This window comes from Dipodomys spectabilis, unplaced genomic scaffold (assembly GCF_019054845.1).
Source record: "Dipodomys spectabilis isolate Male_0828 unplaced genomic scaffold, ASM1905484v1 ptg000107l, whole genome shotgun sequence".
Classification (NCBI taxonomy): Eukaryota; Metazoa; Chordata; class Mammalia; order Rodentia; family Heteromyidae; genus Dipodomys; species Dipodomys spectabilis.
In genome coordinates, this window is record NW_024870784.1 from 441,995 (window position 1) to 466,225 (window position 24,231).

The window sequence follows — 24,231 nt, forward strand, 5'->3', positions numbered from 1 at the left end:
GGAGGACCTGGCAATCAGGATATGGCAATCAGGGTGGGGGCTTCAGAGGTATTATTAGGATCCATCTTGGCGGTCCCAGGGGACCACGGAGAGGCAGGCACACACAGGAGAAAGATTATTATAAGGTTTAATATCGGGGCCACATCTCTCTCGGGTGAGGGAGCAATATGGCATTGGCCCCTATCCACGTGGGTAGCTCTGGGAGTAGTAAGCAAGATCCTTGCGTAGGTATGTCTGGGTGGAGAGTAGGAGTGGCCAGCTACATGGCAGAACTCTAGAGCAGGGAGGAGCTCAGGTTGGGTGGAGCTGAGGACGGGGTTGGGGATAATGCTAACAGTTATGACCATTATGGAAGAGGAAATTATGGAAGTGGAAATTAGAATGATTTTTGGAAATTACAACCTTCTAACTATGGTCCAATGGAGAGTGGAAACTTTGATGGTAGTAGGAACATAAGGGGACTTATATGGTGGAACAAACTATGGTCCAGGAGGCAGTGGTGGAAGTGGTGGTTATGGTGGGAGCAGCCAATAACAAGCTTCTTCCCATTTTCCATGGGCTTCACTGTATAAATAGGAGGATGAGAGCCCAGAGGTAACAGAACAGCTTCAGGTTATTGAAATAACAATGTTACGGAAGCTCTTATCTCAGTTATGCATAAATATGCAGATATGGCAGAAGACACCAGAGCAGATGCAAAGAGCCATTTTGTGAATGGACTGGATTTAATAACCTTCCTGTATAGGAAGGATTGTTTAAAAAAAAAAAAAAGCCTTTGAGACAGTATCTTTGATTTTTTTTTTTTCCCTGTCAGTAATGGGTCTTGAACTCTGGGCCTGGGCACTGTCCCTGAGTTTTTCAGTACAAGGCTAGCACTCTACCACTTGAGACACAGCACCACTTCCAGTTTTCTGGTGGTTAACTGGAGATAAGAGTCTCATGCTTTTCAAACTACAGGTTGAAAATCACTATTAGCAGATTGTGAAAATAAGCTTAATGAGTAGTAATATAACTTTTATAATGGATCTAAATTAAAAAAAAAACCTCGAAAACATTACACATAATAGATGTTGCACATTAACAGGGGCAAATACAGTTATCCTATAGTGAAACTGGTTTTAGCATCCTCAAATGAAGATACTAAAGTACCTTATACAAAATGGCATAGATCAGGAGGCTGAGATCTGAGGATCACAGTTCAAAGCCAACCAGAGCAGTAAAGTTCATGAGAATTTTATCTCCAATTAACCACCAGAAAACCAGAAGTAGAGCTGTGGCTCAAGGGTTAGAGTGCTCGCCTTGAGCTAAAGAGCTGAGGGACAGCGCCCAGGCTCAGAGTTCAAGCCCCATGACCAACCAAACACAAAAAATAAAAAATGGCATATAATTTGCATGTAACCTTTGTCCATCTTCTATATTCTCAATCAATCTCATCACTTACAATAATACTTAATACAATGTAAATGCTATATAAAAAGGTGCCAAGGTACATCTCTAAGGAATAATAACAAGATGGAAAGACATCTTTTGTACATTCCGATGCATCGATGAAATAAAACTCTGCAGTACATAAATGAAAGAGAAGTAAACAATTTCTGAACAAGGAATGTTGGGAAGAGTCTCTGAAATGATGAGAGGGCCCAAGAGTATGTCTGAACATCATTTCATTCATGTGTTTGGCATATGGCAAATTTAAGTCTTGCTCTTTGGAACTTCCAGAATTTTTGTCCTCAATATCTTTGGTCCAAGTTAAATCTGTGTATATGAAGAAACAAATATACTATTTTGTGAAACTTAAGTTTTGGCTGGGAGTTCATGTATACAATCACCAGAGTCTGATGTAAGATTTAATTCTCACATGAGGATCATGGTTAAAAAATATGGAATCTGGGCTGGAAAGGTGGCTCAGTGGTAGAGCGCTTGCCTTGCATGCATGAGGCCCTGGGTTCGATTCCTCAACACCACAAACAGAAAAGGCCAGAAGTGGCACTATGGCTCAAGTGGTAGAGTGTGCCCAGCCCAGAGTTCATTCAGGCCCCACGACAGACAAAAAAAAAAAAAAAAAAATGAATCTACATACTGTTATTTTTCCCACTGCTGGATATTCGTATTTTCAATAATTTTGTATTATAAGAATACTGCTACAAGTATTCTGAAAAAAATTATGAAAGCTACTTTTCAGAGAAAAGTTCTTTTGTTTTGAAAATAAGGAAAATATGCCCAAAGTAACCACAGTTTATCTTTCTTTTTTTTTGTTGTTGTTGGCCATGAGGCTTGAACTCTGGGCTTGAACACTGTTCCTCAACTAGGATTACAGGCATGAGCCACCGGTGCCCAGCCAACCACTGTTTTTCAATGCAGTGTTTCATTCAAACGAATAATAACTATGAAAAACAAAACCATAAAAATTTAGTTCTTGACCTAGTTTAGAACACATATAGTAATAAACACAAAGAATCAAGAGTAGCTGGGTGCCTGTAATCCTAGCTACTTAAGAGGCTGAGATCTGAGGATAGCGGTTCAAAGCCAGCCCGGGCAGGAAAGGGCAGGAAAAGTCTTATCTCTAATAAACCACCAGAAAAGAGGAAGTGGAGCTGTGGCTCAAGTGGTGCTGTGGTTCAAGTGGCCTTGAGCTGAAGAGTCGAGGGATACTGACCAGGCCCAGAGTTCAAGCCTCACCAAAGACAAAAAAAAAAAAAAGACAAGAGATGAAATGATCATTTGGACTCAGAATGAGTCCAAACAAATCTCAGGGGAAGAAAAATTCCAAGGGGAAAAAAACTACCAGTTTTCTTTATAAAGTCCTCAAACCAGAAATCAACCTCAAAACTACAAAATTTCCTAGTGGAAGAAAAAAAAAAAAAAACACCAGAAATTGTGATATTCTGGACAAAGACCTGGTTTTCAATGAGTCCAACCATGTAGATGATTTTAAGATCTTATACTATAGCTCTCATTTGTATGCTAGTTGCATTATTATTATTATTTGAGTCTTTTATAGCTCCCCCGCCCTGCCCCCAGCTAAGGACAGAACAAGACCGAACTCAGGGTCTTACATTTGCCTGAGCTAAATCCCCAACCCCAGTACTCTCATTTGTAAAGCGTGTACTTACATCTGCTTGAGAGAAATTTTAGTGAGAATTAAATGGCATTTTAGGTAACTTAACACAGGTTAAGTTACAATATAACCATTATGTACAGTCATGTTGACTGTGGTTTTTTAGTTTCATAGTTACACTGTTTACCCGCCCTTCATAAAATTTTACTTTGACATTCAGACCACTAGAGTTTGGTTCTGAAAGTCTTTTCAATCTATTATGTAGCCTGTAGTGTGATTGTTATTTGAATCAGCTTATAAATTTCATAAACTTATAAAATCAAAATAGGACCTATAGAATGAAATTTTCTGATCATTTATTAACAGCTAAAATCCACTCAACAATACTGTTTGTTATCTTACTTCCTTTTCTTATGTATTCATGATGTAGTCATAGCCAGCATCTTCCTGAAAAATTTATAGTGTATTCTCTTCATTAGATATAACATACTTAACCAAAAAGAAATTTTTATTTGTTGTTATAAATTGTTAGTGAAAGTGTTGTTAGTATTTAGCAATTCCTAGAAATTCATTAAGGCAGAACTGGCAAAGATGAAAATGAATTGGCAGAGTTGACAGTTTCTTGAATTTGCATTTCCCTACTTCTATCAAGGCAATGATCAGTAATTTTTAACCTTTGTTACACCTTTATTTCCTTTCTGAATCTCTGAATGGATATTTATTCCTACTTTTTCCTTAAACTTAAAACCAATTATTTTTCTTAAAACTTATTTTAAAATTAATTATACTGATTGTATCTAGTTTTATTCTTTTGCTTTTATGACACTAAGATGACAAAGCAGAGGAGGAGAAGGGAAAAAACAAATTGTTTAAATAGGGATACAGGTTGACCCATTGCAACAATGAGAAGTACAAGACACTATGTTGAAAAACGAACTTTACAATTTTGGGGGGGGGGGGGGGAGGAAGGAGGGGAGATGTAGTTGAGGAGGTGCCAGGGAAGAGATGGTAGGAGAAAAACAAAGGAGGCAATAATGCTGATAAGAAATGTACTCATTACCTTGATCATGTAACTGTAACCTCTCTATACAGTATTTTCACAATAAAAAACTTATTTTTTAAAAAAGATCCAAAGCATGGGGCTGGATAGGTGGCTTAGTGGTAGAGCACTTGCCTTGCCTTGCATGCCTGAGGCCCTGGGTTCAATTCCTCAGCGCCACATAAGCAAAAAGGAAAAAGCCGGAAGTGGCGCTGTGGCTCAAGTGGTAGAGCGCTAGCCTTGAGCTGAAGAGCTGAGGGACAGCGCCCAGGCTCAGAGTTCAGGCCCCACAACCGGACCCCCCCCCCCCCCAAAAAAGATCCAAAGCAAATTTTCCTGAAGGCTTATTAATACATAATTGCAAATTAAAAAAATAGAAATGTTTTAAGAAAGACATATACTTACAGTGACAAGAAGGTACTCAATCTCCCTCCTGTGTAGAAATGATACCATCTGGGTTTTTCCTTGTTTTTAAACTACAAAGCTACAGTTCTTTCTTATATTTTGTTTTCAGCCGGATGCCTACTACCTTATTTGAAATAATTTAAGCTGATCACCAGCTTCCTCATGTATGAAAGTAAGCTAGATAAAATAACTTCTGAGGTCAGCTAACATTTTAAAGTTATATGGCACTGTGATGGAGTACCATCCTCAGAAACTGAATGTTACTTTTAAAGGATTTTGTAGCTTACTATGGAAATTCCCTATTACCTTGCTTCCTCACAAATAATGCTCATTAAAAAAACACAGAATTCACTCTTCAATGATTTGTATATTTACAAGTATGCATATATCCATTTTAAAAATGTGTGGGTACTGTACTCCTATCCATATAAAAAATACAAAAACAGAAGCTGGGCGCCAATGTCTCACTTGTAATCCTTGCTACTCAGGAGGCTGAGATCTGAGGACTGCGGTTCAAAGCACCCTGGGCATTAAATCTATGAGACTCTTATCTCCAATTAACCACCAAAAAAAACTGGAAGTGGCACTGTGGCTCAAGTGTTAAGCGTGCTCACCTTGAGCAGAAGAGCTCAGGGACAGTACCAGGCCGAGTTCAAGCCCCACAACCGATGACAACAATAACAAAAAACAGAAAAGTATATGAAAATGTTTGTTACCATTTAGGAATCATAAAAAAATTAGGAAGTCTTTAAAATATTGCTCTTATCTCTAGAAATTCTAAAGCTATATGAAACTATTGTCAAGTTTTATTTTTGCCTTGCTACTATGTTCCTATTATCCCATGTTTTTGTTTAGAGAAGTGCAATAGTTGGACAAATTAAAGATGGTTACATAGTTGCTGACTTCTGATGGTATGACTTAAACTCATCCTGGTTTTGGTAACATTATTCAATACATTAAACAAAATTATTCAGTATTTTAAGAAATAATAGGCTTTCTGTTAGATGATTTTTTTTTTTTTGAGGAATGGAGGTAGATAATGGTATTGGGACTTGAACTCAGGTCCACGGTGCTCTCTCTTAGATTTTTTTCACAGCTCTATCATATAAGACACACTTCTGCTTCTGGTCTTTTTCTGGTGAACTGGAGATAAAATTCTCATACTTGCTGGCACCAGTGGCTCATACCTATAGTCCTAGCTACTCAGGATATTGACATCTGAAGACTGCAGTTCAAAGCCAGCCAGTCAGGAAAGCCTATGAGACTCTTATCTCCAATTAACCACTAGAAAACTGCAAGTGGCGCTGTGGCTTAAGTGGTAGAGTGCTTGCCTTGACCTGAAGAGCTGAGGGATAGTGCCCAGGCCCAGAGTTCAAGCCCCAAAACCAGGAGAGAAGAGAGGAGAGGAGAGGAGGGGAGGAGAGGATAGGTGTACTACATGCACTTTTGTCGAGATAAACAGGTGTATCATGATGCAACCTCATTGTGCTAAGTTGAGGAAAATAAAGATTAATGTAATAATTAAATGTAGCTGATTCTTTCAAAGAGACAGAAGCAAAAGTTGGCAACAAGGACAAACAAACAGCAAACTTAGGATAAGTACATTTCACAGAAACATTTGTTGGAAAAAAAACAGGATGGTTCTCAGTATACATGGACTGATATAGTTCAGATTTATTACACAACCTGGACTACAAAACCAAAAGAATAGAAAAATTAAGCATGTCAAGAAATTTAATGCTGGAACTGTCAAGTAGAACAATCAATCACTGGATATTAGACTCCTAGAAATCACAGGGGAGGCCATAATTTAAAGAATGACTTGGGGCTAAAACATTAATTTTGGATTAAGATCAAAATTGATTTTGAATACATCATTGCTGTCTATTGAGCATCCTTTCAATTTGGTAAACATCTCTTGAAGACTTATTATATGAACTGAAAGGCCTTACATGTAAAAATAGTTTGTTTCTTCTAGTTTTTATGCTATTCTCACTTTAAATTTTTTTTTTTTTTTGGGTCCGGACATGGGGCCTGAACTCTGGGCCTGGGCACTGTCTCTCAGCTCTTCAGCTCAAGGCTAGCGCTCTACCACTTGAGCCACAGCACCACTTCCGGCTTTTTTCCTTTTTGCTTATGTGGTGCTGGGAAATCGAACCCAGGGCCTCATGCATGCAAGGCAAGCGCTCTACCACTGAGCCACCTTCCCAGCCCCTCACTTTAACTTGTATGTAACATTTTTTACTGGTTACTAAGAGTTTATTCCTGTTGGATGCAGATACTTAAGCATCTAATTCTATAGCTTTCTTCCTTTTGCATTTGATTCAATATAGCAGATAGACTGGCTTAATTAAACTACATCACGTTAAAGCCAACAAACTATAATGTAGTATACATAAGCAGTATGCTTTTAACAAAATGTATTCTTATTTCCAAAAAGATGCTTTATGGCCAACTCCATAAAATAAACACATATTGATAGAAAAATTAAGTAAGGAAGAGCTTACAGTCCCTTCCTTACCTAACGTTTCATTTTATGTCTTTAATGTATAATTTACTGAAGAAATATTTAAATAAAAGCTACAAGTATTGGACTAATGGACTGGAGGAAGAGGAGAAGCCGATCACAAGAATGACTGTAATTCTACTTGAAAACATAATGTTATGTTCAGTCTATCAATGCACAGACAATACAAGCCAGGGGAATTAAAAAATGTACAGAGATCCCAAATGACAAAGGAAACCCCAACAGTTAAACAGTAAGCACAAGGAAAGTAAGTTTAAATCTTATCAACCAATAATCAAAGAAACTCAAATTAAAACGAGACATAATACACTGCTTACCTAACTGGCATGAATGAGGATTGGCATAAAGCAAAAAAGGGCACTCTGCTGATGAGACAATGAGCAAGTTTAAATTCCACACAGAAATGTAAAATTATATAAGAAGAACTAAAAATAGCCTTACCTTTCAAACTAGTAATTCTACTCCTAGAAATTTAAAGCAATAATCATTTTGCATGCAGATTTTCTACAATGACTATTCAGAAAATAAACAGAATAATCTGAAGTTATTAAAAAGATCTAGTAACCCAAACACAAGGCTGAGGAACTGGTACAACTTTTAAGCCTTTTAGTCTTATTTTGTTTCTTTCATCTTCTAATTTAAACGTACCTAATGCATTAATTTTAAAATAAATTCATGGATCTAAAAACTCATTTAGGTCTAAGAGACAAAAATGCATCTTCCTCCAACTTTGTGTGTTGTGTGTATGGTGTATGCACCAGTTCTTGAACTCAGGTTCTGGGATGCTGTCCCTGAGCTCTTTTGCTCAAAGCTACTGCTCTATCACTTGAGCCAAAGCTCTACTTCCTACTTTCTGGTGCTTAATTATAAGTAAGAATTTCTGCTGACTTTCCTTTGCAGGCTGGCTTTGAACCCTGGTCCTCAGATCTCCAGGGCTACATGGCTCTCCAGTTTTTTGGTTTTGTTGCTGTTTTACAATGAAACAGGGTCTTGCTTAGATATTCCAGACTAAACACAAACTAGCAATCCTGTTGCCTTAGTTCCTAAGTAGTTTATAGGTGAGCACTACCATGTTCTACTTGCAACTTTTAGTAAACATACAATAGCTGTTACTGGTCTATACAATAGCTGTTACTGGATATAATCTGCCCATAGAATATCCTCTGAAATTACTATAGTATTTGCAAATCTTTAGCAAACTTTAAAAATTACTAAAACTTTAAAATAAAATTTCCTCACAATAACTGGTGTCTATTATGGATATCCACAAGGTAAGTCACTTTTGTGTGAGTATGTATGCGCATGGACGCACCAGTTCTTGAGCTTGAACTCAGAGCCTGGGCACTGTCCTTGAATATTATGCTCAAGGTTAATGCTTTTACCATTTGAGCAACAACTCCACTTCTGGCTTTTGGGTGGTTAACTGAGACTCTTATTAAGAGTCTCATGGACTTTCTTACCTGTACTGGCTCTGAACTGAGTCCTGAGATCTCAGCCTCCTGAGTAGCTGAGTAGTGGATTACAGGTAGGAGCTACTTGTGCCCTCTAGGGTAAATCACTTTTAAATATACTTTCATATGCAACAAAGTTGAAATATAATATTCTCAATTTCTAGGGAGAAAAAAAACTCATACTTTTTCTTTCCTAAATTTCCTTTCCATGTGAGGTTGTAGAATGGACTTAAAAAAACCTCAATCTCAGGAGCTGGGAAGGTGGCTCAGTGGTAGAGCGCTTGCCTTGCATGCCTGAGGCCCTGAGTTTGATTCCTCAACACTACATAAACAAAAAGAAAAAAGCCGGAAGTGGCGCTGTGGCTCAAGTGGTAGAGCGCTAGCCTTGAGCTGAAGAGCTGAGGGACAGAGTTCAGGCCCCACAACCGGACCAAAAAAAGAAAAAAATCACCTCAATCTCAGAACTGCCTGCCTGCCCGCCCTATACTGTGGGACTTTACATCAATTTTCTAGCTTCCTTACCTTTAATACAAAAAATTAACACATATACTCAACATCTAACCCATTACACTTCGCATCTAGTTGTTATTAACTAGAGCAAATGAAAGATTCTTTTCCTGCCTTTCCCTTGTACAGTCCTCTGGATTACTTCTTAAAATAGCATGTCAAAACTAAAGATATCCTCTGAACAAACTTGGTATTCAAGAGCAACAAAATAACTTACAGCGCCATGTAGTAAGGTACTGGCTATTGTCGTCAATCTGATATAAAAATCACACAATCCAAGAAAACAATGAAAATGACATGTTATGACTTAATATTTCTGTGTTTTTATTTAAAAAGTTTGGAAAGCTCTCATACCAAAAAATTCACCGTTTACAAATACACAATTTAGTCCTGTGTAGACCATTCATAACTCCATAACTTTCAACACAACCTCAAAAAAAAAATCTTTAACTATTGGCAATCATTCCTCAGTCCTTTTCCTGCTCGCAGGCAAACAATAATCTTTCTTATTTCTATGATCATGCCTAAGGAATACACTTAAAAACTAACTTGTTCCAGTTTGTATTAACTTTATAGAATCTGTTTACTAAATCTAACCATGATAAAAGGCCTTTATGGGCTGGGAAGGTGGATTAGTGGTAGAGCGCTTGCCTTGCATGCCTGAGGCCCTGGGTTCGATTCCTCAGCACCACATAAGCAAAAAGGAAAAAAGCCGGAAGTGGCGCTGTGGCTCAAGCGGTAGAGCACTAGCCTTGAGCTGAAGAGCTGAGGGACAGCGCCCAGGCCCAGAGTTCAGGTCCATGACTGGACCCCCATGACCGAACCCCCCCTCCCAAAAAAAAAATAAATAAATAAATAAAAAAAAAGATTTTGTGTCCTTTCTAAAGTGGATGGCTCATTTGGAGCTCTTCATTAAGGTGAATTACCTGCTATAGTCATTGACGTTTAAAGAATAGTTGTTTCCTAAAGAGTTACAGTTCAGATTCCCTTATGGGTATTGTAATTCTGCTTCAACTAAAACAGGTCCTAAGAAAGAAAATGGCAAAGTATATAAAGATATATTAGGGACGTTACAGAGGGAGATGAGAGACTACAAAGTTGTTCAGCTAATCCAAAAGTAACCAGGTGCAGGTGGTAATTGGGCAACTGGCTCAAGACTCTGAATACACTAAAACTTTTACTCAGCTTGATATTACACTGACAATTCTAAATAATGTCAGAAATAAAATATTCTTCCTCACCATAATATTTTAACTGGTACTCTAAACTACTGCTGTGGTTAATGCTGAGTTTAATTAACAACATGTAAGTGTCAAACTTGAATAGTGCCTTTAAAAGGAATTTGTTCAAGTTCATTAGTAAAGCCTCCAGTTAGTTCCAACATGTGGGACTCCATCTGCATCCAATCCTGTGATATACACACACAAACACGCAAACACACACACACACACCCCTACCTTTGTGCTTGAATAGTTAATAAAATATAAAAATGTGGTGGCTCAAGTGTTGGAGTACTAGCCTTGAGCAAAAGCAGCTCAGGGAGGTTGGGAAAGTGGCTCAGTGGTAAAGCGCTTGCCTTGCATGCCTGAGGCCCTGGGTTCGATTCCTCAGCACCACATAAGCAAAAAGAAAAAAGCCGGAAGTGGTGCTGTGGCTCAAGTGGTAGAGCGCTAGCCTTGAGCTGAAGAGCTGAGAGACAGTGCCCAGGCCCAGAGTTCAGGAGGCCCCACGACTGGACCGTTCTCTCCCCCCCCCCCCCCAAAAAAAGTCCAATTCCCCAGGACTGGTAAAAGAGAAAAACAAACAAAAATGTGTATCTTTTTCCTTCCTGGATTTTTTTTTAATTATCTCTGATGTAAGTATTTATAAAGAGGCAGAAACTGCCCTGAACAAATACCTTGTGAAATACGAAGCCTTACAACTAGATTACAGAGTAAAAAGCAGAAATTTGAATCAAATTTCAAAGGCATTAACCAAACAGCAAAATGTACAGTAATTTACTGGGTGAAACCCATCATATTAAATAATAATTTTCATCAAGTAGACATCTCAATCACCAGAATCAATGTCAAATGCAAAAAGATGGTGTTTCTCAAATTTACTGTGAAAATAAATTACAAATTTCTGCAAAACTCAATCTTATAGGTAAGATTTCTAGGTCGACTATTGTCTACCTGTTGCTTCCTATAAACCTTTGTAGGTTAATTTAAAAAGTGTTCTTCAGGGGGCTGGGAAGATGGCTCAGTGGTAGAGTGCTTACCTCGAATGCATGAGGCCCTGGGTTCAATTCCTCAACAACACATAAGCAGAAAAAGCCAGAAGTGGCACTGTGACTCAAGTGGTAGAGCACTAGCCTTGAGCTGAAGGTCAGCGCCCAGGCCCAGAGTTCAGGCCCCACAACCGACAAAAAAAAAAAAAAAGTGTTCTTCAATTGTGAATGTAGCTGATGAATCTAACTATTGAGTTGTCTACCAAATACATCATACCCAGGAAAAACCATAGCTTATGGAATGGAAAAATTGAATTCTTAATTCCATTTTTGAGTCACATTGGTTTTCTGGGCCAATTTACTGTAGTGCCTCAGTGGAATATAAAGGTTTCTATATATTTATCTATGCCTTTATAAGCACCACTAAAGAGTTCAAATCAATACTACCAAAATTCGAACTTGTCATTCCTACTAACAATAGTTTCAGTTATTTTTCTATGCGGTCACTCTAAACTGTACAGTACTTAAAAAATTATACTATTTCAACAAATGTCTTCATATTAAAGGTTCCTCATTTATGAGGCATTTTCCCCACCATATTATCAAGGTGTATTTAAAATGGTATTTTAGTGTTTGTAGATATCTATATGAAGTTACCCAAAAATGACCATTTATCTGCTCATTTTTAACAACCTAGTATGTGAACCTGGTTTTAAACAAAAAACTACCATTTTGTCAACTTTCTATTATTAGGTAGTTTATTCCAAATTGTTTCACAAGATTTTTCTTTTTTTTTTTTGGTCAGTCGTGGCGCTTGAACTCTGGGCCTGGGCGCTGTCCCTCAGCTCTTCAGTTCAAGGCGAGCGCTCTACCACTTGAGCTACAGCACCACTTCCGGTTTTCTGGTGGTTTTATTGGAGATAGGATTCTCACGGTCTCTCCTGCCCGGGCTGGCTTTGAACCGCGATCCTCAGATCTCAGCCTCCTGAGTAGCTAGGATTACAGGCATGAGCCACCAGCGCCTGGCTTTCACAAGATTTTTCAACCAAACTTTTCCTTTACTCTTATTTCTCCCTGAATCAATTCTAATCATGCATACAGATAATTGTCAAAATACTTGACAAACTGATTAGATAAATGCTACTTGGAAACTGCTAAAGAGCCATCCTTATTCTACTATTAAGCTGGACTTGAACTGATGTCAAAGATTAAAAATTCCCTGAGAATTAAGAACAAAAGAAATCTCTAACTTGGGTAACAGTCAAATGAGGTAAGATAAATGACTAATTTATTCCAGACACTACTAAGAACATTGTTTGAACCCTTTGCCCATTTTTTCTACTTAGGCCTCTAAGAAAAGTATGATCAAAACCAAAAGATGAGTGCTAGGAATGTAGCTTAGTGGTAGAATGCTTGCCTCCAGCATACATGAAGCCCTGGGTTGGATTCCTCCGTACCATATAAACAGAAAAAGCTCCTAAGTTTCTGTGGCTCAAGTGGTAAGAGTGATAGCCTTGAATAAAAGAAGCTCAGAAACAGTGCCCAGGCCCTGAGTTCAACACTCAGGACTGGTAGGAAAAAAAAAGATAAAAAAAAAGATGGTTATTACAGGCTAAAAACATACAGATGATCTATTGTAAAGGGCAATCATACTTAGTAATCAACAAAATATAAAAATTTACAGTGAAGCCAGGTACTGGTGGCTCATGCCTACAATCCTAGCTACTCAGGAGGCTAAGATCTAAGGACTGCTGTTCAAAGCCAGCCCAGGCAGGAAAGTCCATGAGATTCTTACCTCCAATAAAATCACCAGAAAACAGGAAGTGGCACTGTGGCTCAAGTGGTATAGTGCTAGCCTTGAGCTCAGGAGTGGAGGGGCAGAATCCAAGCCTCACAACTGAGACACACAGACACACACACAATTTTACAGTGGAAGTAAGCAGCAGCAGTCAGCTCTATATTGCGAAGTGGAACTTAGCTATTTCCTTCAGGGTGAATGAACCAACATCAATTCATACATTAAGTATCATCAAGTATTCACAAAGTTTAAACATCTGACTTTAAAGATAAAAATGAGTATTAAAACTATTCATATATCCTTCCTACATTGCAAAAAGAAATCATATATACCAATTCGGTGCTACAATTCTTTTTATTTCAAGAACCCCTGGAATCCTTAAGTCCTTTTCAGTGGCCTGTGAGGCCAAAACTGTGTTCATATTAATTATATCTTGCCATTTTCACTCATTTTCTCATAAGTAACACAGCATTTCCCCCTAGAGGCTGATGCATTAATATGAGACTGAACGAAAAAATAGATGATCTAGGTTTCATTAAACTAAAGATTAAGTGAGATTTATTTTTAAAAAAAAATGGGGGAAGTGGCACTGTGGCTCAAGTGGTAAAGCACTCACCTTGAGCCGAAGAGCTGAGGGACAGCGCCCAGGCCCAGAGTTCAAGCCCCACAGCCGACAAAAAAAAGGGGGGGAGGCTCCTGCGGGAGAATACTTCATTGGGAGATGTTACTCTTCATTAAAATGGTTATTTAGGTTTATATGCAATAAGCTCTTTTTTCTGGTGGGAAGTGAGGAGGTAGATGGGGTATGCAGAGCCTAGGGCTTGAACTCACCTAGGCGCTGTCTCTGAGCTATAGATTTATGTAGAGTTTAGAGCTTGATTTTTCTCTACCCCAGCTGGCTTTGAACTACAATCCTCAGATCCCAGTCTCCTGAGCAGCTAGGATTACCAGCTACCAGAAGCCATCAGCTCCTGGCTAATGAGCTCATCCTCCATCCACCAGTACTGGAGTTTGAATTCAGGGCTTTGAACTTGGTAGGAAGATGCTATACTGCTTGAGCCACATCTCCAGTCCTGATAAGCTCATTTTAAAATATAAATACATCTCATAAATTTCTAATAAGAGAAATATCAGTACATAAAAATTCACAGATAAAGAAGTTAACTTTTATATATTTAAAGGGGTCAAAGTAGGAAAGTTTGAGAACACCTGTCGAAGAGAATGTGCACTAAAACACATGCCTAACAAGACTCATTGACGTTTTGCCAGTACAAAATGAACTAAATCTTCACAGTATTAACATTTAAACATACACACAAACACACACACCACACACATACACTAAAGAATATGTATAAGCCAAGAAGGAGCTAGTGGCGCATGCTCCTAATCCTAGCTACTCAGAAGGCTGAGGTCTGAGGATTGTGGTTTGAAGCCAGCCCAGGCAGAAAAGTACATGACTCTTATTTCCAATAGAGGCTCAGGACAGCATCCAGGCCCTGAGTTCAAGCCCCAGGACTGGCAAAGGAAAAAAAAAAAAAAAAAGAGTATGTACAATAAATTTCTCATGTTCAACCAGACTGTATACTGTTTATAACCAGTGTTTAACACCAAATTCATTATTTGATTGTCTCTGCTGAGAGGTACAACTGAAGTAGGGATGAAAGAACTTTAAATTGTTTAAATGGCTGCAGGTATGGCTTAAGTGGTACAGTTCAAAATACAGTTCTTACAAAAATCAACAAAACAAATAAAACATACTTAAAAAACAGTTACAGCCGTGAGCTAGTGTCTCATGTCTGTAATCCTAGCTACTCAGAAAGTTGAGATCTGAAGATCAGGGTTCAAAACCTGGGCAAGAAAGTCTATGAGACTCATTATCTCAACCACCAGAAAACAAGAAGCAGAGCTGTGGCTGTAAGTGGGTACAGCACTAGGCTTGAGCATAAAAGCTCAGACAACAGCACTCAGGCCCTGAGTTAAAGCCTCATGATCAACAAGGAAAACAGTTATAATAATCAATTTTTGTTTTATTTTGGGGGGGCACCAGTTTTAGTACTTTTATCAAATGTCTTAAAAATTGCAGACATAAAGGAATAGGAGAGATAAGATGTACTGTTTTACATTTAGAGGAGACAGACTAATTTACAGACTAACTCTTCACAATAAGGAATGTATAAATCACAGAACACAAATACTGGTCGTAATTGATCTTGCTCAGATGTACTCTTGAATCACACTTCTAGCCCAGCCTTGTGCTAGTTATCCTGGAGATGAAATCTCTGCCCTGACTGGCCATGAATGTTCATCCTCTGGATCTGAACCTTCAGAGTAGCTAACAGCAGGTTTGAGCCATCAGCACTGGGCTGATGTAAACTTTTATCCTTGCTCCCTAACTATCTCTTTCCTCTCACCTCAATTTTACTCTAAGTTAACCATTTAGTCTTGCTGCTTTAAACTATGCTTTTCTATATCCCTTCTTGTGAAAATGCTTAAGCCTCTATTTTCATCTAATAAAGACATTATAAATACCTTAATCAGTACCATTTATTAAGGTTTATGATATCTACTATATGAATTGTGTAGCATCAGTGCTGGTTATTATTCTTCTTTACCTTCATTTTTTTTTTTTTTTTTTTGATCATTGGGCTTGAACTGAGGTCCTGAGCACTGTCCCTGAGCTTTTTTGTTCTAGGCTAGCACTCAACCACTTTGAGACATAGTTCTACTTCGTTTTTAGATAGTTAATTGAAGATAAGAGTCTCAGGACTTTCCTGCCCTGGCTAGCTTTGAACCACAAGCCTCAGATCTCAGCCTCTTAAGTAGTTAGGATCACAAGCATGAGTCACAAGCACCCAGCTTTACCTTCATTCTTCAAGGGACTTTTCCTCCAAATCCCTCACAAACAAATCTCGAGTCCAAATTTGATCTTTTATTTCTTTTTCCCCAACAACTCAACACTAAGCTTCAAATTTTCATAACTCTCAAAGATTTCAGTGTCCTTCTTAAGTCTTTTTTTGTTAAATCTCTTGGATATTATACAAAATACTGTATCTTCAAACAGCAATTAAGTTTGGGATATCTACATTCAATTTCCAGCTTTACCATTAGTTAGCAATGTACCACTAGGTGAATTAAAGCATTTCCCCCATCTATAATTGGATGTTTGGTAGTAATATGTATATATTATAAAGTTACACATGTATATATAAAAGTTACTGGCACTCTATAAATGCATAATAATCAATTTCTTTATCTCTCACCTTCTATCTTCTCACTCCTGGATGTCTCCCTCAATCTCCTGGTTGATTCCAAGTTTGAACACTACATGTCCAACTGCTTGTCAAAAATATCTACATGACATTTCCACATATAACTCAAATTCAACTATTCAGAAATCACACACATTCTTCTCCACAGAATATAGTTTTGATGACTGTTTGACTTCTGTCAATGGTATAACTGTCTCAACATTTAGAATGTGTAGGCAAAAGGTGCTTATAAACGTATCAAATGCCAAGATCCATGAATTCTTTTGGCTCTCATCCTTCCACTCTTCAAAACTATACTTGTCAAGTTCACGTTTTACTTAGGTCTCCAACTTCAAGCTCCTGTTGGCCAATCTTTCCCAAGTCTTTGCCTTCTACAGTATACCACTACAGATCAAGAAGTCTTGATTGTAATATCCCACTACTTAAAACCTTCAATGTTTATCCACAGCCTAAAAGTGAAATTCACGTACATCACACAAACAAATTTGTCAGGCTCCAAATTATATTACCAACCTTCGAGAGCTTCAAGAGTCAAACTAACACACTCATTTCTCAGCCCAATTGCCCTTTTAATAATGTTCTTCTCTTCCCAAGTCCTCGTGGATTCTCCCATGGCCATCCCACAATACACAGGAGCTCACATGAAGCAGTTCTATTATAAACATATTTGCTCATGTTTTTCATCTATTAAACTCCTAAGTGATGAGATTCTTCTGCAGTTTTCAGGGACGTAGTTGTACAGCTGAGTAGACACTCCAAATTTTTTTAAATTTAATTTTATTGTAAGGGTGATGTACAGAGGGGTTATTGTTATACAAGTAAGATAATGAGTACATTTCTTGTCAAACATTGTTATTCCCCTACATACTTTTCTTCCACTTTCCCTCCTCCCTTAAATGTTAAATGAAGACTAGATTGAGAGGTTCAAGGTTTCAAGAACTTAATGAGTAACATTTCATGAATAGGAAGAAATAGTTCAGAAGACAGAGTATGGTTTTTGAAAGTCAGATTGATTTCACAAGAAAGTTCCAATCTAGCAGAATAGAACTGGCTGGCAACATATACCTAGCATAAAAGCAATGTGCACATAAAAGTGTAGGAATAGCAATGAAGGGCTGGGAAGGTGGCTCAGTGGTAGAGCGCTTGCCTTGCATGCCTGAGGCCCTGGGTCCGATTCCCCAGCACCACTTAAGCAAAAAGAAAAAAGCCGGAAGTGGCGCTGTGGCTCAAGTGGTAGAGCGCTAGCCTTGAACTGAAGAGCTGAGGGACAGCACCCAGGCCCAGAGTTCAGGCCCCATGACCGGACCCAAAAAAATAAAAATAAAAATAAACAAAAATAAAATAGGAATAGCAATGAAAATTACTGTCAAGGGCTGGGAAGGTGGCTCAGTGGTAGAGCGCTTGCCTTGCATGCCTGAGGCCCTGGGTTGGATTCCTCAGACCACATGAGCAAAAAGAAAAAAAAAGAAAAAAAGAAAATTGTCAGGCACCGGTGGCTCACACCTCTAATCCTAGTTACTCAAGAGGCTGAGATCTGTGGATGGTGATTGAAAGCCAGCCCTGGCAAAATCACTCAGAAAACCGGAAGTGGAACTGTGGCTTAAGTGATAGAGAGCTAGCCTTGAGCTGAAGAGCTAAGGGACAGTGCCCAGGCCCAGAATTCAAGCCCTACAACCAACTCCCCCCACTCTCCCCCAAAAAAGAAATGAAAATTATTTGAGGAAAACAACTAGAAAAAAATGTTCTTTTGCTTATTTAAAAAGGCCAAAATACTCTTTTCAAGGAGTCAAAAACATTCCTAATGTTGGCTTTTCCAAGTATGCTTAAAGTTTTGGATTAATGTAAGATACTTTAATAATGTATTTGATGTCAATTTCCATAGTTCCTGAAATCGGAAGTACTTTTGATTCTAAAAATCCACCCTCCTCTTTTTCTGAAAAGCATTCAAGTTACTTTTCATCTGAGGAGAGAAATTATGTTTGAAATCGTTTAGTAATTGTGCCATTATTTATTACAAGTTCTCATCCATTTATCTGCTAGACACCTGCTACGATGGGGAAGACAGGGAAAACAGCAGAAATTCCGTTTTTGTAGAGCCAACATTCCAGTCAATTTTACCTTCAAGAAACAGTACATGTTCAACCTTGAAATATGTGGACCATTATCACAAATGTTCTGATAACCAAAACCGAGTTATTATTTTGAAAATCACCACTACTGAATCTTTTCAAGTAATATCCTGTAACAGTTGCCACTACTGCAGTTAAAACACTGCATGTGCCCCTCAGAGCAGCAAGATGAATGTAGATAATTTGCACGGCAACGAATGACCTCAACTGTGGTGTTCTTGTGAATCGTAATGCACTACAAAATCCAAAGTAGCCCCACAATTCTAAGCTGGAAGTATGAAATCTCATTGTGAGACGTTCGTTAAGTTTTGGACGTTAGGTCTACACATTTGAAATTACTACATCTTTTTTTTTTTTTAGTTTGAAAATGAAAGATAATTTAATTCAACCCAACCACAATAGTTGCCACGCAGCTCCTGAATTTTTAAGCATCAATGGTTGTCTCCTCGCAAATCAATTCTGACAATTAGGCAGGGTACGGACTTCCACCCCCCCAGAAGCCAGCCCAGGAATGATTTACAGTTAGGACTAGGAAGCTTTAAGGCGGAAGGCAGCTTTGTTCCGGGCTGAGGAAGGTTTTCACATGTAAATGTCTCCCAAGAACCGAGGATTAACTGCCCCCGGAGGCGGGTGGCAGGGAGAGGAACCCCAAGGCCAGTGCCCGACTTCCTAGCGGACTGAGGCGGGGCAAATACTCTCCCTCTCCCATTCAACTTTTTTAGGCGTCACGCCGGTCCGAGGGGTTGCGTTCACGACTCCGAAAGAGGAGGAGACACGCCGCTCGCCCAAAGTGTGGGGGATCCCGGAGAATGGGGGGGGGGGGCGGACACCCTCTCCAACTCCTCCCGACCCGGGATCAGAGTCCAGCGGCCGCCCAGGCGCGGCCTGAGCAACAGGAGAGCCCAGGCCGCTTGCTCCGCGACCCGTAGCCCGCCCCCCAGCCCCACCCGCCCGCCCGCGCCGGTTCCTCGGCCCCCCGCCGGCTCCCGGCACCGCGCAGCCCGTAGCGGGGCTGGAAGCGGAGAGCCAGGGCCAGCGGGGGGCGCCGCTGGAGGACCCCGCGCCGCCGCGGGGCCGGGTGGGCCGGCCGGGGTCGGGTCGCCACCCGGGGGCCGGCGGGGGAGGGGCGTGGGGTCAGTTCCCGTGGTGGCCGCGACCTCTCCCGGCCCCACAGGCCGCTCCGCGCAGGCCCCGCCGTCCCAGAACCCGAGCAGGAAGCGTCCCCACCCCGACTGAAGCTTTAAACTCCTGGCGGCGGGAGAAGCCAGCCGGCTCCCCTCCGCAGGTCCGCACCCCGAACCCTCAACACCCCTCACCTCCTGGTTAAAGGCGTTGACGGCGTCCATGTTCGCGCTGAGGCGGCGGCGGCGGCGGCTTCGGGCCCGCCGGTCACATAGACCTCGCGCCGCGGCGAAGCGGGGCTAGGAGCCGGCGGGGCCTGAGGCGCCGGGGGCGACGAGCGGCGGAGGCCGAGGCCCGGCGGGCAGGGGGCTGCGGCCGAGGCGGCGAGGCAGGCAGGCAGGCAGGCAGGCGAGCGGGCGGCCGGGCTGAGGCGAAGGGGTGGCGGGCCCCTGCTCAGTCCCTTTCGCTAGATAAGGAAAAGGAGGCGGCGGCGGCGGTAGCGACGCTGGTCTCCAACATGTCCGTTTGGTGGTGGCGGCTGCGCTCTGCGTCTCGCTGACACGGCCCCCCCGCGCCCTCACGCACTGGTCCGGCCGGCGAGCGAGCGAGCGAGCGGGCGGGCCTCTCTCTCCCTCTCGTCTCTCTCCCCCTCTAACCAGCGGGATGGCGGCAGCGGCCTGACTCCACGCCGCGCGGAGCACCCTGGGACAGCTCGGGCCTCCAAGCGCTTCCTGCGTCGCGCGCCCGCCCTATCCCGCCCCGCCCCTCGCGCGCTTGGACACGCCCACGTCCCGCCCAGCCCCGCCCACGCCGCGCGCCGAGGCCGCTGGCGCGTGACGACGACGGAACGCTGAGCGCTTTCCCGCCCGCGGCGGCGGCGGTGGCGGCGGCGGCGGCGGCGGCTACCGCGGGCCCCCGGCCCGCCCATGGGGGCGCTCCAGAGCTCGGGCTTCTGGGGCCGGGCGCCAGACGCTGAGACAGCTTTGGCACGCGCGCGCCTCCTTCCCGACCCTGGCGCCTAGGGTGCGTTCTGTGTGCCATTGTGCCCAGGCAGGACCTGCGCTGGGGGTAAGGCAGGCACGGCGCCGCCTGCGCGCCGCTGCCCCGTCCCTCCCCCCACCCCCAACAAAGGGCGAAGGATCTTACCTCAACCCGCCGGGCGGCCGCAGCCGGAGGAGGGCGGACGGGAGGTCGTGTCGCTTCCGTTGCAGCTCGGCACCCTCGCGGCACGCTTTAATTCTGCACCAGCCCAAACCCGGTGCTAGAAGGTTCTCCCGGCGCTGGATACCCACAGAGGCCTGAAGAAACCGCCGAGTAGCCTTGCACCTCCTTGACGCTGGTTTTCCTCTCGAAGTCGTTTCCTTTTCTGCAGAAGCGTTGCCTCGATTCGCTTTCCTTGAGTACTACCCCCAGCCCCCCCCCCCACCCCGTCACTGTGTCCGTTGTCAGGTGCATGGGAATAACAGGATATTTTTTTCCTCCCTGCAGACACCTCTTTTCAACGGAGAGATCAGACAGGTGAGCAGGTATGATAAAGACGTGTGTGAGGCCAGGACATGCCCCAGAGAACAAAGAAGGCAAAGTACTCATACCACTACGGGAAGGCTTTCCAGAACCAGTGGCTCCCCAGGCTGAAAGAAGTAGGGGAAGGTGAGGACCTCCAGGCTGGAGGTGGAAGGAGCTTGAAGAGCACTATGCAGACGATCAGCTGGAACTCAAAGGAGTAGGAACCACAGAATCGAGCCACGCGACGTCCTAATGAGTCCTTTGCCCTAACAAAGTTTGAATTTTGTCCACAAGCCAGTAGGGAGCCCTTGAAGAATTGCACGAGGGTGGTGTAGTGCTCTTGTTCTTGCTGGAAGGATTTGTGTAGAATGGGTTTAGGGAGAGGATGGCTGTAGCTCCTGAGGATGATGATGGCTGAAGGTGATGGCACTGGAGGAAAATCATAGGCCGATGCTTAGGAGGTAGAGAGGAAGCACCGGAAAGAAGGGTGTCAGCAGTATGCTTGAGGTTCTGCTTCAATGAATGACAGGAGTGGTGGGTTTATGAGTGAACTGGGGGAATTTATGAGGAAGGGGTGGGCTTGAGGGATTAATGGTTAACATCTGTAGGTCGCTTACCGTGTGCAAGTGGGCTGTAATTCTGTGTTATTTACTCTCTAGATTTGAGTTGTGTGTCAGGTGACTATTAGGAATCTCCCCTCCCATTTTATGTTGAGGTAGTAAGGCTTAATTCAGTTAACTAATGGGCCTAAGGTCATGTCCATACACAGCTGGATGATTTCCAGTTGTAACCTATGTCATTTGAACTACCCCTAGGACGCATAAGTGAGTCAGTCTGGGAGGCTGTTGGGTAAACATGTGTGGTGTCCTGAAGAAAAGGTAGATGGAGAGCTGGGAGTGTTTACTGCATTGCTTCTAATACTGGGAAGAAAACCAGGGAAGCAGACATTTAAGAACCCGGAGCCTGGCGCTGGTGCCTAACACCTGTAGTTCTAGCTATTCAGGAGGCAGAGATCTGAGGATCACCCTTCGAAGCCAGCCTGGACAGGAAAAGTCTGTGAGACTCATCGCCAATTACCACTAGAAAACTGCAAGTGGCGCTGTGGCTCAAGTGGTAGAGCGCTAGCCTTGATCTGAAGAGCTCAGGGACAGTGCCCAGGCCCAGAGTTCAAGACCCATGACCGACAAAAAAAGAAAAAAAATAGAACAGGAAAGTTGAGAGTAAGAAATAGGAAAGCCAGGTGCCAGTGTCTCACGCTTGTAATCCTAGCCTTTCAGGATGCTGAGATCTGAGGATCACAGTTCAAAGCCAGCCAGGGCAGGAAAGTCCATGAGACTCTTATCTTTAATAAACTGCTCAGAAAACCCAAAGTGATGCTGTTGCTCAAGTGGTAGAGCACTAGCCTTGAGCTGAAGAGCTGAGGGACCGTGCCCAGACCCAGAGTTCAAGCCCCATGACAATAATAATAATAATAAAGTAGAGGAAAACCTGTTCAATACTGAAGGTATAAATCCAGCAAGGTAGGGATTGGAAATTATCTCAACAGGATAATTATGGTTGAAAACAGTTAGTTGTATATTACAAAGTAGCTAGTAGAGAATTTTGAGTATTTCCCAACATAAAGATACAATAAATGTTTTCATAATTCATAAATATGAATACATGTGATGTTCAAGTATTGAAATTTCACCTCATGCCCTATAAAATATTATGTCAATTAAAATAAAAACATTTCTCTTAAAGAATTAGAATTTTTTTGATGGATTCAGTATCTAGAAGCTCATCTCCACCTTGGCTAGATGGTGAATATAGCAGAGGGAAAGGAAGGCAGGAAAAATTTTATAGGCAAGTGAGGATAATGAAAAAGTACAGGATGAAGAGCAAGTTAAACTTGTTTAAGATGTAAAAAATACCCTTGATCAATTATTTGAGTATCAGATTATTAGATCTCAAATTTTATTTTTGGGTCCACAAATCATCTATATTATTACCTTTTGGTCAGCTAAACTACCATCAGATTTTCTAAATTTATTTGTATCTGCAAGAGCTATCATCCACTGGACTATTAATATTTCATGACAAAGTATAGATATTGGTAGATTCCTATCCTCCTCCATTGGCTTTTCTGGATATTATTTTCACTGTCCAAGATCACACCTAGTGCTTAGTGTACAATCCTGGACATATCTGATAACTGACATAGCTGGGCCTCTCTCATGTAAAAGCCTATCCTGCTCCTCCATGTAGGGAGGCCCATTTACCTCCGAATTGAGGTCAGTTTCTTTTGTTAATCATGAATTGACACTTCAGTTGCGGCAAGAATTGTGCTGAAAAGTTTTCCTACGCTCCTCCTACCCAATCTCATACTTCTGTGATCCTACTATCTAAAATGTATTCCCTTGCATTGCTCTTACCTGAAAAAGTCAGCATTCCTTCAATCCACTGTGTCTTGCCCTAACTCAATCTTTTTGACAATAGTGGAAGGGCCACAAAACTGAATGGCTTCTTTCCCATTCACACTATTTTTTTTTATCCTGTGTATCAGACCAGGGAAGCATTAAGTATTGAGCTGAGTCCAAATGAGCTTGGAGAAAAGATGGTAAGTTCACTTTCAACATGGCATCTTTGAGACTTGATAATGATTGTTGAATAGGGAATGAACACATAAAGGGAATACATTCTGTACACCATTCTGTTAAAATTTGACTCAAAGATCTGAGTGTTTGAGTTATATAGCTTTAGACATAGATTCTTTTGCTGCAAAGGATTGTTTTTGTTTTAGTTTTTGTGTTGATAGTGTTTGAAAGGTCTTTAAAAAGTTCTTTCCTTCTTTTGTTTTTTTGGTCGGTCATGGGGCTTGAACTCTGGGCCTGGGCACTGTTCCTGAGCTCTTCAGCTCAAGGCTAGTGCTCTACTAATTGAGCCACAGCACCAGTTCCAGTTTTCTGGTGGTTAATTGGAGATGAGTCTCAAAGACTTTTCCTGTCCAGGCTGGCTTTAAAGGGTGATCCTCAGATCTCTGCCTCCTGAGTAGCTAGGATTACAGGTGTGAGCCACCAGCACTCAGCCTAAATAAGTTCTTAAATGTATGATATCAACCAGACTTAAGGTGTCCTGGCAGCATTTTTGCCCACTGAAGACAGCAGCACTTCTATCTACTTTGGGACACATGGTAACTATTTGTCTGATCACTGCTGGAATTCCATCT

The 24,231-nt window shown here is 41.7% G+C and overlaps 1 protein-coding gene and 1 long non-coding RNA gene across 6 annotated transcripts in view; one reads left to right on the top strand and one right to left on the bottom strand.

The window, feature by feature from the left end:
- The window catches only part of Scaf4 (SR-related CTD associated factor 4), a 56,778-nt gene extending 36,966 nt beyond the window's left edge, over positions 1-19,812 (bottom strand). For 3 of the 5 annotated variants that reach the window (XM_042687224.1, XM_042687225.1, XM_042687223.1), the window contains exon 1: positions 19,712-19,812. In XM_042687224.1, coding sequence (XP_042543158.1) covers positions 19,712-19,741 — 30 coding nt within the window. In that variant the 5' untranslated portion in view covers positions 19,742-19,812. The remainder of the gene's footprint in view (positions 1-19,711) is intronic. The other 2 variants (XM_042687227.1, XM_042687226.1) reach the window with 1 other exon arrangement.
- On the top strand, positions 354-15,099 carry LOC122114223. The gene is made up of 3 exons (XR_006148542.1): positions 354-612; positions 1,646-1,650; positions 15,089-15,099. It is a non-coding gene; the product is annotated as an uncharacterized LOC122114223 (long non-coding RNA).
- Positions 19,813-24,231: the final 4,419 nt, after the last annotated feature.